The sequence below is a fragment of the Ruditapes philippinarum genome, unplaced genomic scaffold, assembly GCF_026571515.1.
Source record: "Ruditapes philippinarum isolate M1 unplaced genomic scaffold, ASM2657151v2 ctg2094_1_1_1_1, whole genome shotgun sequence".
NCBI lineage: Eukaryota > Metazoa > Mollusca > Bivalvia > Venerida > Veneridae > Ruditapes > Ruditapes philippinarum.
In genome coordinates, this window is record NW_026866585.1 from 198,326 (window position 1) to 224,263 (window position 25,938).

General features: G+C 33.2%; 3 protein-coding genes across 5 annotated transcripts; 1 reads left to right on the plus strand and 2 right to left on the minus strand.

Annotated features, from left to right (window-relative positions):
- Positions 1–504: 504 nt before the first annotated feature.
- Positions 505–7,152, plus strand: LOC132732981 (uncharacterized). Of its 3 annotated transcripts, none has more exons than XM_060719535.1 (10): positions 505–804; positions 1,314–1,643; positions 1,989–2,119; positions 2,425–2,650; positions 2,996–3,292; positions 4,724–5,011; positions 5,309–5,611; positions 5,789–5,956; positions 6,439–6,472; positions 6,817–7,152. In XM_060719535.1, the coding sequence occupies exons 2-10, from the start codon at positions 1,316–1,318 to the stop codon at positions 6,965–6,967; spliced, it is 1,926 nt and encodes a 641-aa protein (XP_060575518.1). In that variant the 5' UTR covers positions 505–804; positions 1,314–1,315; the 3' UTR covers positions 6,968–7,152. The 3 variants fall into 3 exon arrangements, with proteins under 3 accessions (XP_060575518.1, XP_060575517.1, XP_060575519.1); XM_060719534.1 differs by having other exon boundaries at positions 505–771; XM_060719536.1 differs by having other exon boundaries at positions 509–641.
- A 4,054-nt stretch (positions 7,153–11,206) lies between these two features.
- On the minus strand, positions 11,207–14,074 carry LOC132732980 (uncharacterized). The gene is made up of 2 exons (XM_060719533.1): positions 13,635–14,074; positions 11,207–13,164 (listed from the first exon to the last, which is right to left on the minus strand). Exon 2 carries the CDS (start codon positions 12,818–12,820, stop codon positions 11,894–11,896), a length of 927 nt encoding a protein of 308 aa, XP_060575516.1. The 5' UTR covers positions 12,821–13,164; positions 13,635–14,074; the 3' UTR covers positions 11,207–11,893.
- A 6,678-nt stretch (positions 14,075–20,752) lies between these two features.
- LOC132732986 (uncharacterized) lies at positions 20,753–25,661 on the minus strand. Its single transcript, XM_060719540.1, has 3 exons — positions 25,484–25,661; positions 25,076–25,287; positions 20,753–22,912 (listed from the first exon to the last, which is right to left on the minus strand). The coding sequence occupies exons 2-3, from the start codon at positions 25,271–25,273 to the stop codon at positions 21,638–21,640; spliced, it is 1,473 nt and encodes a 490-aa protein (XP_060575523.1). The 5' UTR covers positions 25,274–25,287; positions 25,484–25,661; the 3' UTR covers positions 20,753–21,637.
- Between the last annotated feature and the right edge of the window lie 277 nt (positions 25,662–25,938).

The following is a 25,938-nucleotide window of genomic DNA, read 5'->3' on the forward strand; positions in this document are numbered from 1 at the left end:
TGTCAAAATAAAAATATACAAAACGTAAAACATGGACATTTCTAGTCAGATAAGGAATGAAGAAAATAATATGTTGAGCAAAAAAAACGGAAATTTATTATTATACTTTATATTAAATATTTAGAATTTGAATCAAACTTAAAATTGACTGAGTTAGCACTTGCACTATTGTGATGAATGACAAGAAGTTATTAATCTATTTACAAACGAGACGAAGTGTTTGAATGTTGATCAAAAATGATTTTTAACAAAGAGAAATAAAACAGGAACAAAAATGTTCCGTATACATCTCGTTTAAATACAGCACTTAATAATGAGACATATGCTAAATGTAAGTACAAATAAAAAAGTATTTAAATGCAAAAAATGATTAACCGATGAACAATGAAGGATATTTAGATTACAGAAAGAAAACTTAACAAACTACTTAATTAAATATTCAACATGTAAATTACGTGACCCCAGAACTCTAGTCCAAACGACTAGTAGTTATTTTATCGATCGATTTATGATGGTAAGGAGGCCATTCACTTAAAACTGTTTAGTCACATCTTTTGAATAGCTAATCCATAAATATACTATTTGTATTTCATCTGCAGTTTAAAAGTCGGTAAATTGTATTAAAACTTCCTTGTTGTAATGTAAGTTATGGGTGTTTATATTTCTAGCATGAATGTATTATTAAAGTATTAATCAAAATGAAAAGAAATAGTTTAAGTGTAATATTAGTTTTATATCTTTTGTCAGGAGTTTTAACCGGCGGGAAATCAGGTAATAGTTGAATACATTGTTGCTTATATTATGGTAAGGATATAAAATTATATTGTGTTTACTTTATTTCGCCACTGATCTAACTGTGTAAGTACACCAGTTGTGTACATGTCTAAACGGTCCGTTCAAACGATGTATATTACATTTATGAAATATTTTTTATTTATTTATTTATTTATTTATTTACTTTATGTAAACACTGATTTTGTAAGAGGGGAACTTGCAAGATCAATGAAATAAAAGATCTCTGTTCAACAGTTCTAATGTCAATCAGCATCGGTTTTAGCAGTATTCAATATTCTATGCTACATATATTGTAATAAGTGATCCTTAGATTACCACAAATATGCTAAACACTTATACAGTTTTACTTTATTTAACGTTTCAAATCATATGTACTTAAGTTTTAAAATTATTGTAAGAAAACACAATAAAATGTCTGAAAATACTGTTGTACGATACAGTGAAGAAATTTATTAAATGTGTAGAGAACGTATTAACATAGGTAAAGGTATGTATTGTACTTGAATCATATTTAATAGCCATGGTGACAAGAGTTTTTGTGAAGGACAACACGCCAACAATCAAAGGAAGTGATATACAAATTATATGTGAGATTTCACAGTTTACTAGCGGCGACGTTGTAAGGCTTCATAAAACAGACTCCGTTCCTCCTACAGACCTTTCAACTATTTCAACATATACAACTTGTATTCCAACTCGGTGTTACGGGAATATACAAAGACATACATTCAGCCCAAACAGTAGTGGTCTTACTATTACAGTCACTAACCTGAATAGAACAGAAGACCAGAAGTGGTGGACCTGTGCAATCAATAACCAAAGAAAATACTTGAAAGTTACTGTGTACAGTAAGAATATCTTCCAAAATGTATGTCGACATTCATTTTTTACCAAAACAAACAAACTGCAGATAAAGCATGTTCAAAAATATTTGGTTAAACGACAATATTAATGTTACAAAATTCAATCCTCAGCAAATCATGTCATAACTATTCATCATAAAAAGTAGAACTTATTTGATGTCGAGCATTAGAAACTGTCATTTATGTTATTTCACTGTGAGCAATTCAAATACTTTTACACTGTATGTCAAATATCTCTATGAGGCCGACATGCTATATGTAAAACTATAATCCTTGAAATGCATGGTTCATCTATTTAGAAGCTTTTTAATTTGTTCGTTTTTTTTCCAGCCATCTCACAGATGCTACAGTTTGATAATCCCCCAGCCCAGGATCAAGATCTCATTTATAATTCGGTGATATTGAAATGCAGTACTGGATGTGCTTACCCCGCGCCTTCCTTTACATGGTATATGTCCGAGGTAAAATTTTAATTGATTTTTTTCTTCAATTCAAACAAATAATCTGTAATTTAAATAACTCTTATAAACGCACCGCATTTTATGGCAGTATTTACACGTGTGGTTTAGGAAGAAAAACAAAAGACACGAGGTGACGACATATAATTTCTTTGGTTACAGTTTATCAATCAGAATGAAAGATATGTATTTTGAATTTGAATTTACGTTAAACTTGCGTTTGATATTCTTTGAATAAACGCTTTCGAGGTGTACAATAAAAGTGTATGTTCTTTATCAAAACGATAACTGCATTTTTATTATATCAGTTTGGTGAATCACGCCATACATGGCCGACATCACGAGCTATTCAGGAAACTTCTGGACAATGTACAGACTCTGAAGCCGTGTACACATCAACATTATTACTACAAAGATACACGGTTGGTAACGAGAACACAGATAAAACCGTCAGGTTTCAATGTGGAATAGTGTCTGGAAATGATTCAACCAGTGAACTACTTTCACAACCTTCCGTGAATATTAGATTTGCTGGTAATCTTGTTGTTTGTTCTTTTGAACTTATGAAGCTTGGATGATGGATACTCTTCATATATTTATATGTCTATAAGTTATTACAGTTACTAAATTTAGTATCAACAAACTATGTTAGATTTAAAGAATGTTAACTAGTTATCGATCAAAATAAAAAAACTTATTTTATAAAATCATTAATGATTACAAATACTGTTTGTCATTATATTAATTTTGTTCTCATATTTCATAAGATAATACCAAATATTCTAAAACTTAAAATAACAGATAAAATGGCAAATGTGTCGTTAACAAATAAACATATTTTATGTAAGGTAATTTACTAAAACACGTAACATTTTACAGTTAAAGTGACAAGTGTGTCTTTGGTAAGTGGAAATACCTCGTTAGTGGGTACAATCAATGTCACAGTTGGTATATTGAGCAATATGACATGTACACCTAGTGAAAGTAGACCTACGCCAACAGTTATATGGTATAGTGGACAAGAAGAAAAAGAAAGAGTATTAAATTCTTCAAACTCAAACTTTGCACTAATTCCCAAAATTGAAGATAATGGAAAAGATGTTTATTGCAAGGCCTTCAACATTCAGCCAGAAAATGAAGCTGTGTCTTCAAACAGAGTTTTACTAAATGTAAAAGGTACATATTTTCAATGTTTCATTAAAGGCACACTATCCTTCAGAAAATCTTTTTTTTTATTCTCGAGAAATGTCAAACATGTGTTAAATTGTGTTTGAATAATAAATTAAGGGAATGTAAGATGTTTACCATTGACGAAAGCGGTGCTGAGCTTGTAGTTATGTGTCATAGAGGTAACAAAATGTAAACAAAAAAGTATTTTGACTTCCACACAAAATACTAATTCACTATAATAATACCGATTGCCAACAGAGCTCTAGTGGAAAGTCTATGTATGAGGCAAATCAAGATTAATTTTACAACTGTTACAAGATACAAAAACAGCTTTTGGGAAATTAAATTGGTAACATTTATGAGGCACAAAGGACCTTTAATGTAAAGAGTACATGATTTCATTTGATTTGTATAAAACATGAAAAGTGCATACTCGGTTTGATTGAGTCTGTACATAAGGGATAATGAAAAAGTGCAACATCACTGACGCCCTTGAGCACCGGCTTGAGCGGTACTCAATTATCAACACTTAAAGTTCCGGAGGATCAGAAAAACAAAACAACAGTAAATGTCTATTTGATAATGTTTACCCTATTGGAACCGAAAGTGATTAGCCTTTCAAAATTCCATTTTGTTTAATTACGCCACTTGTTTTCTCGTTTAGGGCACACACATACTATAACTTGGGGAACCTACGCCGCTTTTCATGGAATGGCACAAAAGTGTCGCATCAAAGGTTCTCTGATAACCGCTGTATGAACCCATCTGCGGATGTTTCAAAATTCAAAATTTCACCATTTTCATGTTTATTTTGTTGTTTTGGACTTTTTTTACGGATTCTTATTTTTCTCAATTTTGATGTCGATATAGAGATAGTCCAGCATGCAAATCTATAAAGTCAACTAGTCTCTATACTGTTTGATTTGATATCTCTAAATTGATAATGACTGGTTCTACAAATGACAATTGACCAAGTCCATTCGAGAAGGTTCAAGGGTAAAGCTTTTGAAAAATATTATTCATAAAATGATATATGAATGTTGTTGAAAACTTATTTCAAAAACCTTTATGTTAAAAATTGACAATAAAATCTTTATATAACGTGCACCAATATTTTAAATATTTTCTGATTAAAAGCTTTTTGTATCTATCTACAAGATGTCTGTGATGAAACAAAATCAGTGTTATCACTATTAAAGTTACTGCGTGAACATAAAAACAGATTACATTAGATAGATATTAAATAGGGCGATTAACACTGCAAAAATGAAAGTGATGATGTTCTGAGGGCGGCATTTACAAATGCAATCTACCGTTCATACTTTTTAACACCGTCTTATAATTTAATCATTAATTATATAGAGAATTGTCAAACATCATTAATCAAATCATATACATGTATTAAGTTATTTAGTTTTACATCGTTCGTTTATCCAGAACGAGCCACTGTGAAGTCATTGTATGTTGACGGGCATATAGGAAAAACTAATGTTACAGTTGATGAAAATGATGTCGATTTGCAACTGATATGTATCATTAGTGGAAACCCTGCATCTAGTGTGAAAATGAAGTTCGAAGGAAAACTTTTAATTCAGGACACGAACACAAACAATCTTAATTTTCTTCGTACGAGTGTGGCTTGCATGCATGGTGGTGTATATACTTGTGAGGGACAAGATATACTTGGGGTTATAACAAAACGGACTGTTATTTTGTTTGTCAAATGTAAGTTCATTTCTTTTCTTTACGCGAACATGCTTTGCAGAATTCCCGGCATTTATTTTTGCGGTATAATAATGGTCCATAACATACAATTATTGCAGGAAAGCCACTTGAGGGCTGTCTGCGATATTGTGTATTTATTCAACATTTATAAACATACAGTACAACAAATGTAGAAAACCATTCTGGAGATTTTTAAAACATTTTTTCCCTGTACATATCCTAATAAAGTATCCTTTTGGCCAATGAAATTGCTGAACTTATAAATATCAAAGAATTTATTCTATATTTACTCTCCAGGTTCTCCAAGGTCTGTACGATTCACCAAATCAAATGTGACAAGTGCAATAGGCGCTTTTGCTACACTAACGTTTTCTTCTATAGCATATCCAACACCTGGATCTAAAGGATTTAAATGGTACAAAGAGACCTTCAATGAATGGATACCCTTACTCAGTAATGAAGATCTACAGATATCATCAGCAAAATTACAAACAAATCTTACAATATTTAATATAACACGGGAAAACTTCGGGAAATATCGACTGACAGTTACGAACAACATCGGCACATATAATCAGTACTACTTTCTCGGTCAAAAAGGTATCAATATAAATTACAAACAATAATCTCTAGTTTATATTCAACATTTTTAAAAGCATGTTCATGTCATAAATGTAACTTAAATTAATTTAATATTTAGACTTTTAAAGTTACTTTGCGAGGGAAACCATTCAATACGCCATCATATTCTTCTTCTTTTTCGTACTTATTTATCAGATAACACCAAAGTTGATGTCGGAGTCAATGATGACTTACCGCATGAAGTCGATGCCGAATGTAACACTTTTGTGATAGTCACGATCATACTGGCGGTGGTTATTGTCGTTGGTATTGTTTTTGCAGTTCTTATCGCATGTTGGTTGAAACGTAAAACTACGAGGAAAGGTAAAAGATTTATTGAAATCTGACAAATGTTTGTCATTTATTTATTAACAATCATTATCTTTTCTATATTTATATGTTAGCCACGATGATATTTCAGACTACATCTGATAATCAAACAACACATACTGGTGCAATTAACAATGTTCTGTTTTCTTACGAGTGCAAGTTATAAAAATCATTGAAAGGGATGCGTTTTATGTCAAATTTAAGCTGAGGTATCGGTATGTTTATTTCGTTTAATGGACTAGAACGTTTTTGACAAGCATAACTTGCTACATATGTTTTATAATTCCAGTGTACAAATACTTTAGCAAGCGAATACAAGCCTTAAATTGTAAATACATTTTAAGAAAGCTTGGAACTGTCTACAAGATAATATTTACATTATTGCTAGAGAGAAAAACACAATTATAATAAACTATACATAAAAATACTAAAATCATGTCACCGCAATCAAGATGTTTTAATTTAATATATTGTAGATACCAAAATATCCCATTCATCATCACCTAAAAGGTAAGGGTTTTCTTTACTCGTAAAAAGATGCGATAAAAGATGGTTTGCAAAAATATGGTTCTTTAGAAAGAACATTTACATCAAAACGGTCAAGCGTAAAATTTATTAGTTTATAAATCTATAGACAATAGTTTTCCTTGATAAATTTGCAATTAAATACCATTTCTTTCCTTTCAGCTACACTTTCAAAACAGTTATGAAGATCAGAATAAAATATATTTACCAAATAAAGATGCACGCATGATTGAAAAAACATGATCCACAAAACCTATTAAAATATGAATATTACTTTCTTTTCAAACAGAAAGCATGTAATACACTTAGTATTTTTATGTTTTCATCAGTAACATCGAAAGCTTTGACAATACATCGAATGAACATGAAATACAAGAATCTACTCCGGGTGTGTACGAGAATCCATCACAACAGTACACTGAGTTGACACCATTTCCAAGAGACAACATGTCGACTTATGACATTATACAAAGTGCTTAATCTTGTTCTAAGAATTATACTATCTTTGATATGTTGCGGTTCAGATCGAAATACCGTATATTCCGATTAGAACAGCAAACATACGTTAAATATATGTTCTTGCATGTTCTACCATAGTCCATCAAATTTTAAATGCTTTTTCTTAATTAAACTATTTTCCATGAAAAGATTTTTGTTTGTACCTTTATAACTATTTTCTCACAATAGCGTATGGAATTATTTATAATTACTTCATTCAGAACGGCCAATTCACGTCATCCTAAGCATGTCATGTATTACATAACACGCATCTGACACCAATGTGCTAGATGAAATTTCCTGCAAGAGTAAATAAGTTAACGGAATCACCAGTCTGATATGCAAGAAATTGACTTGTCTGTATAAGCTTGTGACATCTGTTTTGCAGATTTACTTTCTATCTGGCGCAAGTGTCTAGAAGCCTGATTTGATAAAATATCCTTTGATGTTTATCCAAATAGGATAAAGGACATGTATTTATAGAACACATAGAATCCAACCCCAAAATCAGTGGAGTTCTTCTTATAAATAAGTGTAAAAGCACCATGTGGTAAGAAGGCTTTGGGTCAACTGATCATTTTATCTATTGATCGGAAACTGTTTTCAAGTTCATTTACACTGTGATATATTTCAGCAACCAAGCTAATAAGTAAAACATATTTTCCATCTTCAGCAAAATAAGGTTGATTACCCTATGAAGTTTGTCGGATAAATAATTTCCTTGTGCAAAGCCGATGGAACCAGATTTATTTCTGTTATTCTAACTTAGCGGGCAATATACGTTGCCTGTAGCTAGTTTTTCGGAACATGTTTTTGCACATAAGCCACAGAAGAGGTAAAACATGATAGACAAGATCAACAAAGAAAGGCGGCGTTCAATGAACTCACGACCCAGCAACAAGAACCAGCGACAAGAAGTCCAGGAACCACTATGTAAACTCTAAAATAGTTGTAATAATGGAAAGCGGAGTAAGTCTTGAATCTTTTAGAGCTCCTACGACTATTAAATGTTTGCCGCTTGGAGTAGATACCAATACATGTTTTAGTTACTAGTAAATAGTAGGAATCTTGACATTTCGATCTCGAGTTACGATATCTGTACACAAGTGATATTTTTAAAAGCATTTATAATTGCGATCTTGGAAAAATGAAAATAGTTCACCAATAATCAATGGTATATATAATGTATCTGCTTTTTTTCTAATATGCATATACAAAACCAAATTGGAAAAGCATATCATAAATGTTGCCAGCCCATGCCTCTCGTCGGATTCGTGTAGTCGTTTTAGCATTAAATAAGAATGTTTTGGCAACCTGTGATTGGGTACCTCATTCGCCTCAATTTAAGCCGGTATTTAACACACTAGGTCATAGAGATAGTACAGAAAGGTAATTTACCACATTTACCGATAGCAAAATAACTTGCTGTAATTTTAAAAAAATACAATATTGTTTGCTGAATTTAACTTGCACAGATTCAATCTTATCAACATAACACTATAGCCCCAGATTTCTGACGCATAACGTCAAAGACATTTTAGCATTTAATAAAAAGATTTAGACATATCTATTGGAAAAAGTTAATATACAAGCAAAACCTTTAAAATCTTGTAGTGCAAGCATTTGTTATGTTTTAGACCATTCTAAATTTGGTGTGACAGATACACCTAAATATTTGTAAATGGAAAAACTTTAATTTCTCATGAAGAAAAGTAACTAAATAATTTATGAAAATTTTAATTGAGTAAATGATTTAAATTTTGCATACATGGATTTTATAATTATTCTGAAAACTCCATTAATTTTTTTTACTTCTAGAAAATGCATTCAATAATTTTTATGCTGAATACTGTCAAAAGTTTTTGCCAATGTCTATATTTATAACTAATAAAATCTACACCGTTTCTTCTATTATTGCTTCTGGATCAAATACATTAGAGTTTGAATATTTTCGGTTGTTGAAAAGTTGAGACTTATCAATACATTTCAGTTATCACACCTTTTAGTAAGACGAATAATATATTAACAAAGATTTTATATTACAGAAACTATTCAGAAAATACCTCGATAATTAATTGATTTAGAACATTTTTTATGTATTGGATTTTTAATACTTGACTCCATACATCTTGATAGTTTTCGTTTTCAAAAACGTCATTACAAAGCATTTAAAAAAGGTAAAATTATATTTATTTAATTTTCTAAGCAAACACCATCAGGCTTAGTCAACCAGTTTGCACGTAAATGGTCTATACTTTGACTAGTTCTAGATCAGATATAGGAACGTTTATTTCGTCACACTTTAAGTTATTACGATTCACAATGACCAAGAACTGCTAATCGCTAGTAATATCTTCATGAGATTTAAAATATTCATACAATTCATTACAAGTGTTTAGATAATCTGCAGTTTCTCTACTATTACCTTTTTAAAAAAATATTCGAAAACCGTGGCATTTTTCCTAGAATCAACAAACAGCTTTTGTTTAGCTTTACAATGAAAATACCTTTTATCTTTACAGAATGCTTTAAATATCTATTTGGACATTTCTTTAGAGATTCTTTATTTCTCTCTATTTTGTCGCCACATTAGCGTTGTTTGTGACGTGTGGCTGTAAAAGGTCGCCCTTAGCATTCGATCAGGGATGTTATATTTTCGATCCTTAAATATCGTTCACCACGACATTATTGTTGTGTTTGTGGTATTTTAGTTTTTACTTTATGGCATTTTTCTAGTTGGGTGGTTTCAATATTCCTACTTGAATAATGTTTAATTACACAAAGAATATGATGCCTGTTTTTTTTTTTGTTTTTTTTTAATTTGTCTTTTGACGTCTTTCCTGTGATATGCATGCTTTAACCTCTTATCCGTTTTCAAAATTCCATTTTATTTAGTTCCGCCCATTGTTTTCTCGTTTAGGGCCCATGCATTCTTTTAATTGGGGACCATACGCCGCTTTTCATAGTATGGAACTTTGTCACATTGAAGGGTCCATGATAACCGCCATATGAAAACATCTGAGGATGTTTCTTAATTCAAAATTTTTACTATTAACATGATTAAATGTTGAATTCTGCTTAAGCCGGTGATAGGGGGCGTGGACGGTAACTTGCACTTTCCATTACCTCCATGAACAGACTCAATCAAACCGAGCCTGCAATTTTGTCTTGTTGACCTTTCTTTAGGGATTCTTTATTTCTCTCTATTTTATATTTTATTAAATCACCTGTGTCATTTAAAACCGGGTACGTGCACTGACTAAGTAAACGGGTTTCAGAATTTGACAATGGTTACATCTTTAAGTTTAGCTCTACATTTATCGTCACAAGTGATGTAAATATATTGTCATTGATATTCCTTATTTTTCTTGACCAAATATGAACAATAAATTATCAACTTTAAGTTTTTTATACGTCGTGCTAACCAAATGTTTTCTAATTGCCGTCTCCATCACGTCAATGTCATGTTAGAACGTCAACGTATAGTTGATGCTGTAACATTGAGCAGTTGTACGAATACAGGACAAGTTCTTCATAATTGTAAAGTTTCCGGTCAAATCACCTTGAATCAGAACAAGTCCCGGATGAAAAGCATCATTAATAGCGCCAAAAACGACAGCACAGCCTCCCCGTGACCTATCATACTCTACAACATAGCTGCCATGAAAACGTTCGTTTTGAAGTTTGTTCAGACGCACTCTACAAACAAATCCCAGAAAAAATAAGCTTTCAACACTGATATGAAGTTAACACAACCGTTGAATTTGATAACTTTAAAAGGGTAAGTCTATAAAAACGAGCTATTTAGCCGATACTTGGTTAAGGTATACGTTTGTAGCACGCTTTGAAGCTCCGCCCTAAACGCGAAACTAAATCTGCTTGCACAAAGTGACGCATTCTTACCTCTGCTTCCCTAGTCATCTAAAATTTAATGGTTTGAAATATCTATTATTTAAAGAATATCATATCAATTAGACAGTTGGTTTTTGGCTTCTATCTTGAATCGCCCTAGAAAATTTGATCAGTGATGGGAAAGCCACTATAATCATAATCTTTAGACAGCCTCCAACGAGACTCTTTTCTTTTGTTGTTAAAAGCTTCTATACTATTCGTTTAGAGTGCCATGAATGCCGCCTATTATTAGACCACCTGTTGGTGTAAGTAGGTTAGTCCTTTCCCTATGATCACTGGTATAATCACCGAAGCCAGTTTTGCAACAGCATGTTGATATATCGGTCTTTCAAACTTTCTTTTGCATAAATATACGTATTTTATATTAAGATCGAATACAAAGACAGTTGGATTAAAGTTGTATACACTTTTGTGAAAGTTTAAAGGCGCATTAAGAAATATCTTCTTCTGTGGCTGTTTTGTTCTAGACGTAACCGTAAAAGATGAGGAGATCTTTTTCTGGCTATTACTTCATTTAACATCTTAAACTAAAAGGTAACAGATAAATTGACAAATATGTCATTTCAAGTCATTTTCTAAACTTTAATATTATAAACTTTGTTGTTTTAAATAAATTTAAGCGCATGCATTTTTAAGTAAAGTTTCCGATTGTTGTAAAATAAGGATGTTACATACATAATAATGTACATGTACGGGTTCCTAACAACACACTATTCTCATGACAATGCAAAAACATTGTAGTATAAAGACTATTGTCTTTTGTTTCAGTATAATTTTGCTACAATAGTCTTGCATTTATTGCGGAACAAGCAAAATATTTACAAATTTCTATTTATCCTCATATAATTTACCAAACATATCACTCTGTTTGTTATAATTTCTGTAAATTGAGATACCATTCTTAATTAAAGGAAAGAATTATTAGATAACACCATGCAATATTTGAGGTACAGAGTTTTTAAAGTGTAACGCTAATCTGGTGTCTGCATGCTTATGTTAACCGACAGACAAATCATTTAATGAAGGTATGCGTTTTGCTCCCTGTGCCGGTAACAAGGTGGTCAAGGCTTGACCAATTCGCTTTTTCCATTGTGTAAAGGAATGTCCTTTTCCAGGATCAATAAAGATCCACACGTTTCGGTTAAGTTCATAATGTTGAAATTGTGTTATGGTTTTTGCAGCTTCTATAGTCGCTTGTGTAATTCTGTATGGATAATTCGTCTCCGCTCCTCCCGCGTCGAAATAAATCTTTTGCTCTGGGCGCTTCACTTGAAATGTTGGATCTTTGAGTATTCTGGTCAGAAAATCAAAATTAGTAACATTAGGATGGGTACTGTTTATCGGCATCCAAAAGGGAGGTGATTGGCAGGCAGCGAATGAATAAACAGCTGGGCGTGTCCAAATAGCATAGCATGACAAAAGTGCACCTAAAGAATACCCCATCACTCCTATATTATCATCTTGCAATCTCATAGATGTCATTTTGTTTGCAAATGGGAGAGCCTCTTTTTCTAGAAAATCCAACGTACTATCACCCCTAAATATGTAGTATTTTCCACAGTCTCTTTCGAGATATCTTATAAACTGTTGTGCATTTTCATGAAGAGCTACCGGAACACATCCATGACACCGATTGCCAAATGTGCCATTTATACAACCTAATGTTGGACCAGTTGTGGGAGTTAAGTAATCAACTCGTTCTACTTCCGCAAAGTCATAATCACCAAAGCCTATCAGTATAAATTCGTCTGCTACGGCATGTGGGTATATCGGTTCTTCAAATTTCTTTTGAAATGAATACGCAAATTCTAAATTGAGATCGAGAACAAAGATAGTCGGATAAGTTTTATACACGTTTTCATTAAAACTAGGAGGTGTATAAAGAGTTATGTTCTTCTCTTCGCCGAGAATTGTAGAATTCATAACAAAACTGTCTATAACACCTGTATATGTGAAGAACCAAGGGTATACCGAAAAGACAGGAACTGTTTCGAAATATGACGACACCTCCGAAAACTGGAAAGTGTATAGCAAAATTAGCACCAATCATGTCCTGAAGATCGTCTACCATTATACGATATTGAAGTTGATTGTCAGGAAGGTAGTCTTTATCTAAACAAAACTTTACACTGATATCCATCTAAAGACGATGTGTACGTAATATTTATGTCCCATTTATCATGATCTGTCTTTGTAAGCTGTTTGCCTTTGGCCAAATGTAATCCCAGTCCATTACCTCGTATATACAAAGATGCTCTTCCGTGAATCTAGCAAAAATCAAATTAAGAAAATCAAATGATCAAGTACATCATTAAGAATATTCTAACTGATCAAAGTAAAATGTTATAAAAAATTAAACATTTTTTCTAATATTGGAGTATCTAAAAATGTAAAAATTGAAAAATTTATTCTCGAGTCGTTCAAAGATTCACACGTTTATAACGTTCGGTACCTTGTATCATACCTCCATATACAATGAGCTTAATAACATAAAAAGTTAAAAACGCCTTGCAGTTCCTGCTAAACGTCTAGCAGAGACAGAAATAGAACATATAAATGACCAACTTCTCTGTCTGACCTTAATTGCTGAAAGCAACTAAAAGGGATGAGGAGATGTTTCTTGGGGTCTAATGGATCGCGTCTTATACTCCTAATGTTATAGGCCTTTTATCATTAAATTACTATCCGTGAAATACATGTATACGCAAATAAATTAACGTAACGGATATATTGTTACCTTTAAAACAGACTCTGGATATTTCACTCTGATTGTGAATTTCAGATACTCATTTGTGATGTCCTCAAGTTGTCGAATACATTTCTTCAGATGACATTGTCCAACGTGTCCGGTAGACAGTAAACAATCTGTATTCACTTTACATCCGGAGATAAGACTAAAAACTGAAAATACCACGATGAAATATAGCACAGTCATTGCTGTTCTACAGAGATTAAATATAAGTAAATGAAGCAGAAATTGAGTCAATTTGTTCTTGAACATGTATGTCCGCGTGTTGTTTTTTCTTTCAAAAAAGTAAATGTCACAATATATTCGTTTGGCATAGCATGAAACAACTACATTATCACAGAAAACTTCTTGACTCTATTTTTTCCACGTTGACAAATCAAACAATACCATAATGTGATCAGCAATTGCAAAAACATTAGATTTTCATGACAAAGTGTTTAGATAGTATTTATCAACTAACGCCGTATTTGTTCTGGTGTTTGTTTTGACACTGTACTTATAGATAACAGTACAAGGATTCTTTCTGTACTGATTAACAAAGGAATTTTACACTAATTTAACGTTTTTATTAGACTGCTATAGGTTTATCAGTGCAACTGTACTTCAAATCAATAAAACAATGCCATACTGATAATAACTGACAAAATATTTTATTTCTTACATACAATATGTCAAATTTCTGTCTTACTTTGATATGGAAACGAAACTAAATGTTCAAATGTTTAAATCAGTCTAGCATTTACCACTTTGGTTAGCCCAAAAAGCTTTCAAATTGGAAAATTAACGAGATATTTTACAAAATCCCGCACAGCTGGCCCCTTTATTTCACTACACAGACCACTGCTTTCACAAAATATTTAATATCTTATACAGAAACAAACATTTCGATTTTGATTTATCTACCTTTATACAAGTATGTTATTGAATAATGACATTTTTCCTAATCTGCCTTAATTGAAGAAAGAAAGAAAAAAATATAGGTATTACTAGGAGGATACTTTTGGGCATGTATGTAACAGGTTGTTACTCTTTGTATAGTTAGGATGTTTGTGATTTAAAATAATATTATTCAGTTTATGAATGATTAGATTTATATTCTTTAAATAAGTCGAATAATGTATGTTTTTATTTCAAAAAAGACATTTTCGTCTGAAAGAGTTTTCTTTGGCGTAGTTTTTTGTAGCCTCCATATTAAAGTCACATGACGTTTGCTATGGTTAAAGAAGTTTGTGAAGGCACTGATTTGAGCAAGACCAATCAAATCACTGTGAGGAGTTGGGATATTTTATACTGTTTTATATTCGTTGCAGTACTCATTTCACTACAGACAGGCAGACAGACAGACGGACATTTAACTATATCTTCTCACACACATGTGTACAATATCATGTTTTTTTAAATATTTTGAGTATGAAACATTAGTTTTCCAGCATTCAATCCTAATATTTGTACGCAATATATTGTATATAAATGTTTTTGATATGAAGGGGCGAGGGTTTGGGAATTCAGCATTTGTAAATCTAAATAGTTAAACATAGAAAACATTATAGTTTAAATATAAAAAAGATATAAAAATATTAAAAAAATTAGGAGAATAAACTTAACACTTCAATCAAATTGTATATATGTTAACAAATATATCGTTTAATAATAATCTTGAAATTTTCATTTATAAGTAACATTCATGTCACGCTTCATCCATACAAATCATGACCTTGGATAAAAACATGTATGCGTTAACAACTATTATTCAAATTTGTTTTGAATCTAATCTAATCTTGAAGGAATTTTGAGACACAACGATCGTAAATAAAGAATTCGCGTAGAAAACAACAAACAGCATAATTATGCATATTTTTTTGTTTTATGCGTTTGAGTGGTATACTGATTTATACATAAACATTACATTCAATAATTTTTACAGTGAAAATTATTTATTTAAAGAATCCCACGTGATGCCCCATAAACCTACCTATGTAATTTACAAGTTACCTCCCTTACATTATTTAAAAACAATCATTCTGACGTCTGTCCCTCTGTCAATAATATACCTGCAATTTTGGGACTGAGATATAATCCCGAAAATTTAGAGGCAATTTAAGATAATTTCTTTGACACAGAGACATATCGATATTTTCAAATAATAGATCGGGTTGAAAAGTTATTAGAAAAGTATATCCAGATAAACCTTTTGTTCTGTTTGATTGTTTTATTTTACGCATTTTCCCAACATTATTTCAGTCATATAGGCGGGTAGTTTCCTAACCATCGTTCCTGGTGAGTTACACCAGTCCTAGACTACCATCTTCCGCGCTAAACTACTAAAGCATCATCCGGGGATCTAACCCACACCAGAGAGGTTACTGGATTAGAAGTCATCGACTCTAACCCATCGACCACGGAGGCGGTTGATAGGCCACTCGTGAGAACACTGTTCGTAGAAATAAATTTTATCTTTCATAAAAACTAAAAATACATTGTATCTTCTATATAAATGCTGGAAGTTCATGAATATGCGAGCATATAAATAATAGCTAAATATGGGACTTCATTTCCGTCAATGTTCTCATCCTTAGTTTATATAATTATGCGTTATGGACATTATCATTTGAAGCGTTAGTATTCTAGTAACGGAGTATAATTAGAATTTTGATAACGGGTTCAAAAGTTTTGACAAATGGTGTCTATATTATACCCCCAAAAACGAAGTTTGGGGGCATATAGGAGTCACCCGATGGTCGGTCGGTCGGTCCAGCGGTCCGTTGCATTTTACTTGTCCGGAGCATAACTTAAAGACTAATGGTTGGAATTCAATATAACTTCATACAATGGTCAAGCACATTAAGAGGAGGTGCAGTGCACAAGAACCATAACTCCATGTTGACTAATAACTGAGTTATTGCCCTTTGTTACTTTTCCTTGTCCGGAGCATAACTTTAAAATTACTGGTTGAAACTCGAAATTACTTCATACAGTTGTCAAGCACAATAAGGGAAAGTGCAGTGCACAAGAACCATAACTCTTTCTAAAGTAATAACAGAGTTATTGCCCTTTGTTATTTTTCCATGGCTTTCTTTTGTCCGCACTATAACTTGAAGTATAATAGATGGAATTCAAAATAACTTCATACAATGGTCAAGACATTGAGAGGAAGTGCAGTGCATAAGAACCATAACTCCATTTTGACAAATTACAGAGTTATTACCCTTTGTTATTTTTCCATGACTTTCTTTTGTCCGCACTATAACTTGAAAACTACTGGTTTGTATTCAAAACAACTTCATACAATGGTCAAGCACAATAAGGGGAAGTGCCATGCGCAAGAACCATAACTCCATCTTGACTAAATACAGAGTTATTGCCCTCAGTTACTTTTCCATTGCTTTTTTGTCCGGAGCATAACTTGAAGACTAATGGTTGGAATTCAATATTACTTCATACAATGGTCAAGCACATTAAAAGGAAGTGCAGTGCATGAGAACCATAACTCCATCTTGAATAATGACAGAGTTATTGTCCTTTGTTACTTTTCCTTGTCTGGAGCATAACTTGAAAACTACCGGTTGTAATTCAATACAACTTCAAGCAGATGTCAAGCACATTAAGAAGAAATGAAGTGCACAAGAATTATAACTCAATTTTGACAAATTACAGAGTTATTGCCCTTTGATACTTTTGCTTGTCCGGAGCATTACTTCACATATACTGGTTGGAATTTAGAACAACTTCATACAATGGTCAAGCACAATAAGAGGAAGTGCAGTGCACAAGAACCATAACTCAATTTTGACTAATTACAGAGTTACTGCCCTTTGTTACTTTTCCTTGTCCGGAGCATAACTTGAAAACTACTGGTTAGAATTCAAAACAACTTCATACAATGGTCAAGCACAAGAACTATAACTCTGTCCAGAGTGATTATAGAGTTATTGCCCTTTGATACTTTTCCATTGCTTTTTTCTTGTCCAGAGCATAACTTGAAAACTACTATTTCACACAATGGTCAAGTATATTGAGAGGAAGTGCAGTGCACAGAAACCATAACTCTTTTTTGACTAATTTAAAAGGTTTTGCCCTTAGTTACTTTTTATTGTCCAGTGCATTACTTGAAAATTAATGGTTGGAATTCAATGAAACTTTATACAATGGTCAAGGGCAGTGAGATGAAGTGCAGTGCACAAGAACAATAACTTTATTTGGACTAATAACAGTTTTTGCCTTTGTAACTTTTTTTTCCAGTGCATAACTTGAAAACTAGTAGTTGGAATTCAATACAACTTCATACGATGGTCCAGCGCAATGAGAGGAAGTGCAGTGTACAATAACTTTAACTCAATCTTCAGTATTTATAGAGTTATTGCCCTTTGTTCCTTTTCCTTGTCTTTCTGGACTTATTACAGAGTAATCTAAAAAAAACTTCATCAATTGCCAACCACATTGAAAGGAAATGCAACACACAAGAACCACAACTATCCTAAATTGCCCACAACCATAACCATATTTCAATTCTTTACAAGGTATTCTGCTACTAACTTACTAGTAACATCCTCATTTCCGAAGCAGTCTTGCGGTGGGGGGGGGGGGGGTATTAATCACATTTAGTGGTACTTCTAATTAGGTTCAAGAACAATATTTTCGTTATCGAATTAAGTTACATACTACTTTATATAAAAAGCTACAATTAAAAATGTTAGGTAATTCTGTGTCTAACTACAAAGGCTGGTTTTGTCTTGAATAAGCGGCACCGTCATAGCGACCCGTCTCTTAGGGAAGTCTTGTGTTACATCCTGTTAACGTTGCCTTTGCCTTGATGTACGGAATGCCGTTAGGGCCATCGCCTATGAATGTGTTGATCTGGAACGCGATAATCGATAGTACGATGGTGAAAACGCGAAATCACGAAACTACGATGATGAAAACGCGAAATTACGATGATGAAAACGCGATAGTACGATGATGAAAACGCGACAGTACGATACTACGATGATGAAAACGCGATAAACTATCGTGTTTTCACCATCGCACTGTCGCGTTTTCACCATCGTAGTTTCGTGATTTCGCGTTTTCATCATCGTATTGTCGAGTATCGCGTTTCAGATCAAACCATTCATAGGCGATGGCCCTAACGGCATTCCGGAATGCCGTTAGGGCCATCGCCTATGAATGTGTTGATCTGAAACGCGATAGTCGATAGTACGATGGTGAAAACGCGAAATCACGAAACTACGATGATGAAAACGCGATAGTACGATGATGAAAACGCGATAGTACGATGATGAAAACACGAGAGTACGATGGTGAAAACGCGATAGTACGATGATGAAAACACGACAGTACGATGATGAAAACGCGATAGTACGATGGTGAAAACGCGAAAGTACGATGATGAAAACACGACAGTACGATGATGAAAACGCGAAATCACGAAACTACGATGGTGAAAACGCGACAGTACGATGGTGAAAACACGACAGTACGATGGTGAAAACGCGATAGTACGATGATGAAAACACGACAGTACGATGATGAAAACGCGATAGTACGATGGTGAAAACGCGATAGTACGATGATGAAAACACGACAGTACGATGATGAAAACGCGAAATCACGAAACTACGATGGTGAAAACGCGACAGTACGATGGTGAAAACACGATAGTTTATCGCGTTTTCATCATCGTAGTATCGTACTGTCGCGTTTTCATCATACGATGGTGAAAACACGACATTACGATGGTGAAAACGCGATAGTACGATGATGAAAACACGACAGTACGATGATAAAAACGCGATAGTACGATGGTGAAAACGCGAAAGTACGATGATGAAAACACGACAGTACGATGATGAAAACGCGAAATCACGAAACTACGATGGTGAAAACGCGACAGTACGATGGTGAAAACACGATAGTTTATCGCGTTTTCATCATCGTAGTATCGTACTGTCGCGTTTTCATCATCGTACTATCGCGTTTTCATCATCGTAATTTCGCGTTTTCACCATCGTAGTTTCGTGATTTCGCGTTTTCACCATCGTACTATCGACTATCGCGTTTCAGATCAACACATTCATAGGCGATGGCCCTAACGGCATTCCGTATTGATGATCTTTTTCTTCTTCTTTTTTTACATGTTTTAAGTTGTACAGGGTAATGAAATCAATCCATGGAATTAAATTTAAATATTTTTCTCTTTTTTTTTTAAACCTATTTATTTGTTTTGTTTTGTTTTTGATCTTGCCATATTTGTTTATATTGATCTATTAAAGTTAGTTTAAATCGAAATGGGGTACTTTTATTACGACTGTACATGTATGTTGGTTAATCCATAAGTAAGTCCTAGCTACAAAATTTAAATGTCTTAAATTTATTAACCATTTAACACTTCTTTCTGAAAGATTTACTATGAATCGGTACAGAAAATAGGAAAGTTTACTTTAAGTCTAACACAGAAATTTATCATCCTAGAGTACATAATATCTGCCTAGTTCACAAAGAAGCATAAATTTGAAGAGCCTTTCCTAGCACAGTTTATTTTCTAAAAAAAAGAGAAAATAAGAATCCCTTAAGAAAGCACGACAAAATTGAAAATGTTGCAGGGTCGGTTTGGTTGAGTCTGTTCATGGACGGTACTGCCAAGTGCAAATAACGTCCACACCTCCCTAGCACCGGCTTAAGCAGAATATGAACTGGAACAATTTTGAATTTTGAATTAACCGCAGATGTGTTCATATGGCGGTAATCATTGAACTTTCAATGTGACACGTAAGTGCAGTTCCATGAAAAGCGGCATTAGTCCCCAAGTAACAAAACGTGTAAGCCATAACGAGAAAACTATGGGCGGAACTAAACAAAATGGAATTATGAAAGGGGATCAGAGGTTTCGAAGCCTGCATATCACAGATAAGACGTCAAACGACAAATTTAAAAAGCAGACCACATATATTAAGGGTGATTCAACAGTATTCAAGTGAGGAATACTGGAACCACCCAACAAGAAAATACCCGAATAAATATGTTATAGACTTCTTTCAATAACTTCTAGATTATCTTAGCCGAATATCTCAGATTCGTAGATTAAAGTAGGCATAACAGAGTTAAAAATCAATTCATAAGTCTGATTTATTGCATTTCTACTTTTGGTTTTTGGCAGATTTCCGTTCATTACAGTATGAATTATGAAAGACAAACATTTTTGAAAATTTGGATCTGACAATATAATTGTATCGATTGCGTACTTTAAAACCAATAGTTAATCCCAGGTTTCATTAGTCAAAATATCATTTAAATTTTCTCCTAATTTACTCCTAATGCACCATGTAAAAAGAACTGGACTACATTACCCCTGGCGGGCACCTATTTTTAGGTTGAAGAAATTGAGGTATTTCTACTAAATGTACTGAAGAAGACTGGATATCATTGTTAAGAATAATCCGAAAAACTCTTTAGCTCAAATATAACTGATATCAATTATAATTACACAACACATTGTTATCAGCTCATATGAATCAAACACAATTTGTTTCTGATAAGAGACCACATTGTTTAAGAGACCATTCAAAGCATTTTCTTCCACGGTCTCTTAAAATGCTGAAACATGTAGGTCTAACAGAATATTTTGATACAGCTGAATGTCATGGTGCATTATATTTAAACAAAAGGCTGGGCGATTGAAATAAACTGTCTTTACCAACTACAATTAATCGTGTTGAAAAACATAAATGATTAAATACTTCATTAACTTTTCCGTGATTCACATTATTTAAAGATATAATTATTCAAAGGAAACTTTATGTAACAATTCCCCGAATTTCAACATATTTTAACATAAGTTGATTTAGATTTTAAGGAGTATTTTAAAAGTTAGAGCATGTATTCAAATGCAGTTTCACACAAAAAAAATCTATGACCTGATTAAAGATTAAACAAATTTTCAAATCAATTTAAATTTATTGTTTTCTTCGTATATTTCAAAGAGCAATTCTATCATGTCACCCAACTGGTGAAGCATCTATTGACGGCATGCCTTTAGAACCATGGGCCGGCAATAATGTAGTCAAAGCCTGGCCAATACGCCTTTCCCATTCTACAAAAGAATGATTTTTGTTCGGATCAACGGCTACCCAAACATTTCTGTTTAATTCATAGTGTACGAAGCTGGAAATTGCATGTGCCGCTTCTACAGTAGTTTGTGTAAGACTGTATGGCTCTGGAGTTTCCGCCCCTCCTGCATCAAGATAAATTCTTTGCTCCGGACGTTTTGTTTGAAATATTGGGTTTTTAAGAGTTTTATTTAAGAAATCAAAATCGTTAACATTATGACTGAAAGTGTTCATCGGCCACCATAAAGAAGGTGATTGGCAGGCAGCAAATGAATACACATCTGGACGTGTCCAAACAGCATGGCAAGACATAAGCCCTCCTAAAGAATATCCCATCACACCAATATTATCTTTTTGCAATCTCGTAGACGTGAGTTGGTTGGCAGTTGGGAAAGCCTCTTTTTCTAGAAAATCCAGTGTATTGTCACCTAGACCTCCTTTATTATAATATTTTCCACATGTTTCCTCGAGATACTTAATAAACGCTGTGATGTTGGTGCTCAATGCCTCAGGAATACATCCGTCACAATTATCACGAAGTGTGCCATTAATACAGTCTAAAGCTGGACCAGCCGATGGTGTCAGTAGATCAACTCTCTCTCTACCATTAGATGTATAATCACCAAAGCCTATCAGAACAAATTCTTCGGCAACGGCATGTGGATAAATCGGATCTTCAAATTTCTTCTTGAAAGATTTAGCATATTCTAAATTGAGATCAAAGACAAAGACAGTTGGATAAGTTTTATAAACGTTTTCATTAAAACTAGGAGGTGTATAAAGAGTTATGTTCTTCTCTTCGCCGAGATTCGTAGAGTTTATAACAAAACTGTCTATAACACCTGTATATGTAAAGAACCAAGGGTAAACCGAAAAGACAGGAACTGTTTCAAAATATGATGACACCTCGGAAACAGGCAGGTGAATAGCAAAGTTAGCTCCAATCATGTCCTGAAGATCGTCAGCCATTACACGATATTGAAGTTTCTTGTTAGGAAGGTAATCTTTATCTAAACAAAATTTACACTGATATCCATCTAAAGACGATATGTACGTGATATTTATGTCCCACGTGTCATGGCCTGTCTTAGAAAGTTGATTGCCTTTGGTCCAAAGTAATCCAAGTCCATTACCTCGTATATATAAAGACGTTCTTCCATGAATCTAGCAAAATATAAAAGAGAGAATCAAATATTCGTAAAGGGCTCGTACTCTATATTTTTTGGCTCAAAGTATGACATTATGAAGTTATTCTTTTTAAGCAATCTTGATATAGAATTATCGAGAAATGACGAATAATAATTTATACGAGGGTGGGTCATTGTGTAATGCAATATGATCAGTTGATTTAATAAAAGAGCATTTTTTGTAAATTTTCTATTTCATACCTTAAAAATAATATCATAATGTATAAATTTAAATTGTTTAATCAAATTTATAAACGCTTCAAAATAGTCCTCCTTAGGTATATTTTTCAGTAACTGAAAAATGACAGACCCAAGTCCTTCTCTTCTCATGTATCAAGATCAAGGGGCTGGACGATACGGCTATTGTTTTGGAAAAATCACTCGTTTTTTTTTTTCAACAAAAAGAATCAATTATACAGTAGTTCCTTTGTGTGTAGGGGCATTGTCATGTGGCAAATTGAGGCCTTTTATATCAGTCGAGAACGAGCTTTGTATGTCTTCCAATTCAAAATATAATCATCCTCGTGTTTAAATGTTGAATTCTGCTTAAGCCGGTGCTAGGTGGCTTTGGCGGTAACTTGCACTTTCCTGTACCGTCCATGAACAGGCTCAAATTAAACCAACCCTGCAACATTTCCGAATTTGTTGTTTTGGGCATTCGTTAGGGAATCAATCGCTTGGCAATGCATGGTCGACGAACATTTCTGGTGGCCCAAAACTTATTGTTACACGTGCGAACTGGCGTAAAACTTTGAAACCAGTTTATATCAACAGTTGCAATATTTAGGAAATATGTTCAGTATTTTAGCACATTTAACTCGTTTCTTTTCTAAGTCAGATGTTAGAGTTCGGGGTATCCATCACATTTGAAGTGATTCTTCATAATCGTATGAGTTGACCCATTTGATGTGTGATATGGGATATCTTGGTGAGTGAAAGTCTGGCATCTTTGTCAATGATAAGCTTAAATTTAGTAATGCTTTCTAACACAACTATGGACCGTTTTTACAATACTTAAAGAGCATCTTTAATTGACTTGTGCCCATTATTGAATCTATGCATCCACCTAGAAAAGGGTGCATAAGATACTCCATTCTTGCCATCATTATTACAAATATCAATATAAACATTTATAGCAGATCTACCTAGTTTTGTTTGAGTTCTGTAGATGATGTAAAATACGAGTATACTTAACAAGATCAACAAGGAAGAGCAGTATTTAATGAACGCATCTCCAAACACGGGAGGACACCGAAACATGGTACACAGGAAAAAGCGGAAGGTTCGACACCACAAAACATTCAAAATAAGAAATCATAAATCCAAAGATCAGAATTAAATAAAAGACCTACAAAAGGACAAGGGCGCTGGAGAAGGGGACAGGAAGGACATTGAAACAATAGAGGGCAAAAGGGAGATTCCTTCCGTACACGAAAAAAATAATGTCAAAAATGGCATTGTATGTAACAATTAACAAGACATACATCTGACGAATATAACCTATTTAAATAAAACGTTTTATAGTTTTAGTGAAGACAGCAGAACAATTACTATGACCCAAGATCTTACGAAGTTTGTAAATTACATCCCCTTAAAAAGCGGGTTTGCTAATTCTTTGTGTTTTGATACCACTATTGAAAAATTTCCGCTCATTAGAATCGTTGTTACGGTACGGCTACATGCTCTAGCAAGTCTAATAAACTCAAATAGATATATCCGTAAGGTGTTGCATGGGATACGTCCTAATGTTGAAAGCAAGTGCTTTAAGCATAGCATAGTTTACAAAACTAAATTAGAATATACACCTCATATTGCAATACACATTGACCCGACCTCGTAGATCCTTAGGATTATGATGTCTGTTTATTTATACACCATATACCCATTCAAGGACCTAAATAAATTAATAATAAAATGACAGAGCATGACGATGACAAGCAGAAATTGTTATAGAAAGAATATGCGCTTAATCATATAACTGTCCTTTATGAGTACATGCATCTAAAAGGGTTGAGGAGATTTGTGTCAAGATCTTAGACATCACATCTTATAATGCTATTAAATCTTATGACCTTCTTAAACATGTATTTAGAAATTGTAAAAGGAGAGAAAAAGATTATATAGACGGACCAAGCGTTACCTTCAGAACAGATTCTGGATATTTTACTCTGATAGTGAATGTTAGATATTCATTTGCGTTGTCATCGAGTTGTCGAATACATTTTTGCAAGTGACATTGTCCAACTTGTCCGTCAGGCAGTATACAATCTGTATCATCTACACATCCCGAGACAAGACTTAAAACTGATAACAACACGGCAAACGATAGCACAGTCATTGCTGTTGCTTAATCTACAAATAAATAATTTAAGAATATTTGATTAGTTAAAAACACAGAGATAAGTTAGAAGCAACGACAGCAGACGTACAGTAGGATATGACAATGGAATCGAAAGTGTTTTATTAAGCTATAATACTAATGATAACTCTAATAATAATTATTATGATGATTAAAACAATAGAAATAATATAAATCAATCTTCATTACCTTTGTTTCGTGCAACAATCATGTATCAACCACAAATGATTTAAACAATATCAATATCTCAATAGTAAAACAATGTTATGTTTAAACAATGAAACAAATGAATAATGCTCGAAACGCAAATGAATTAATATGCGAATAACTGTTGTGATTTTATATTTCAACTTTTTTCAATTCTTATTATGTTCTGATTTTTGAACGTAATGAAAGATAATAATACACGAATTCTTTTTGTACTGATCAAGAAAAGAATGTAATATCATTCTTATTAGTTTAGTTTATCAGCGCAAATGTACTTAGATCCAATGATTCATAGTCATAATAACTGACTTATCAGTGACTGTTTTATTTAATTTGTGTCAAATTACTGTGTAACTAGTATATTGAAACGAAATGAACAAATTTTACTATGCTTCTGTATGTGTTACAAACGTTTTTTATACCATATTCTTATTTTA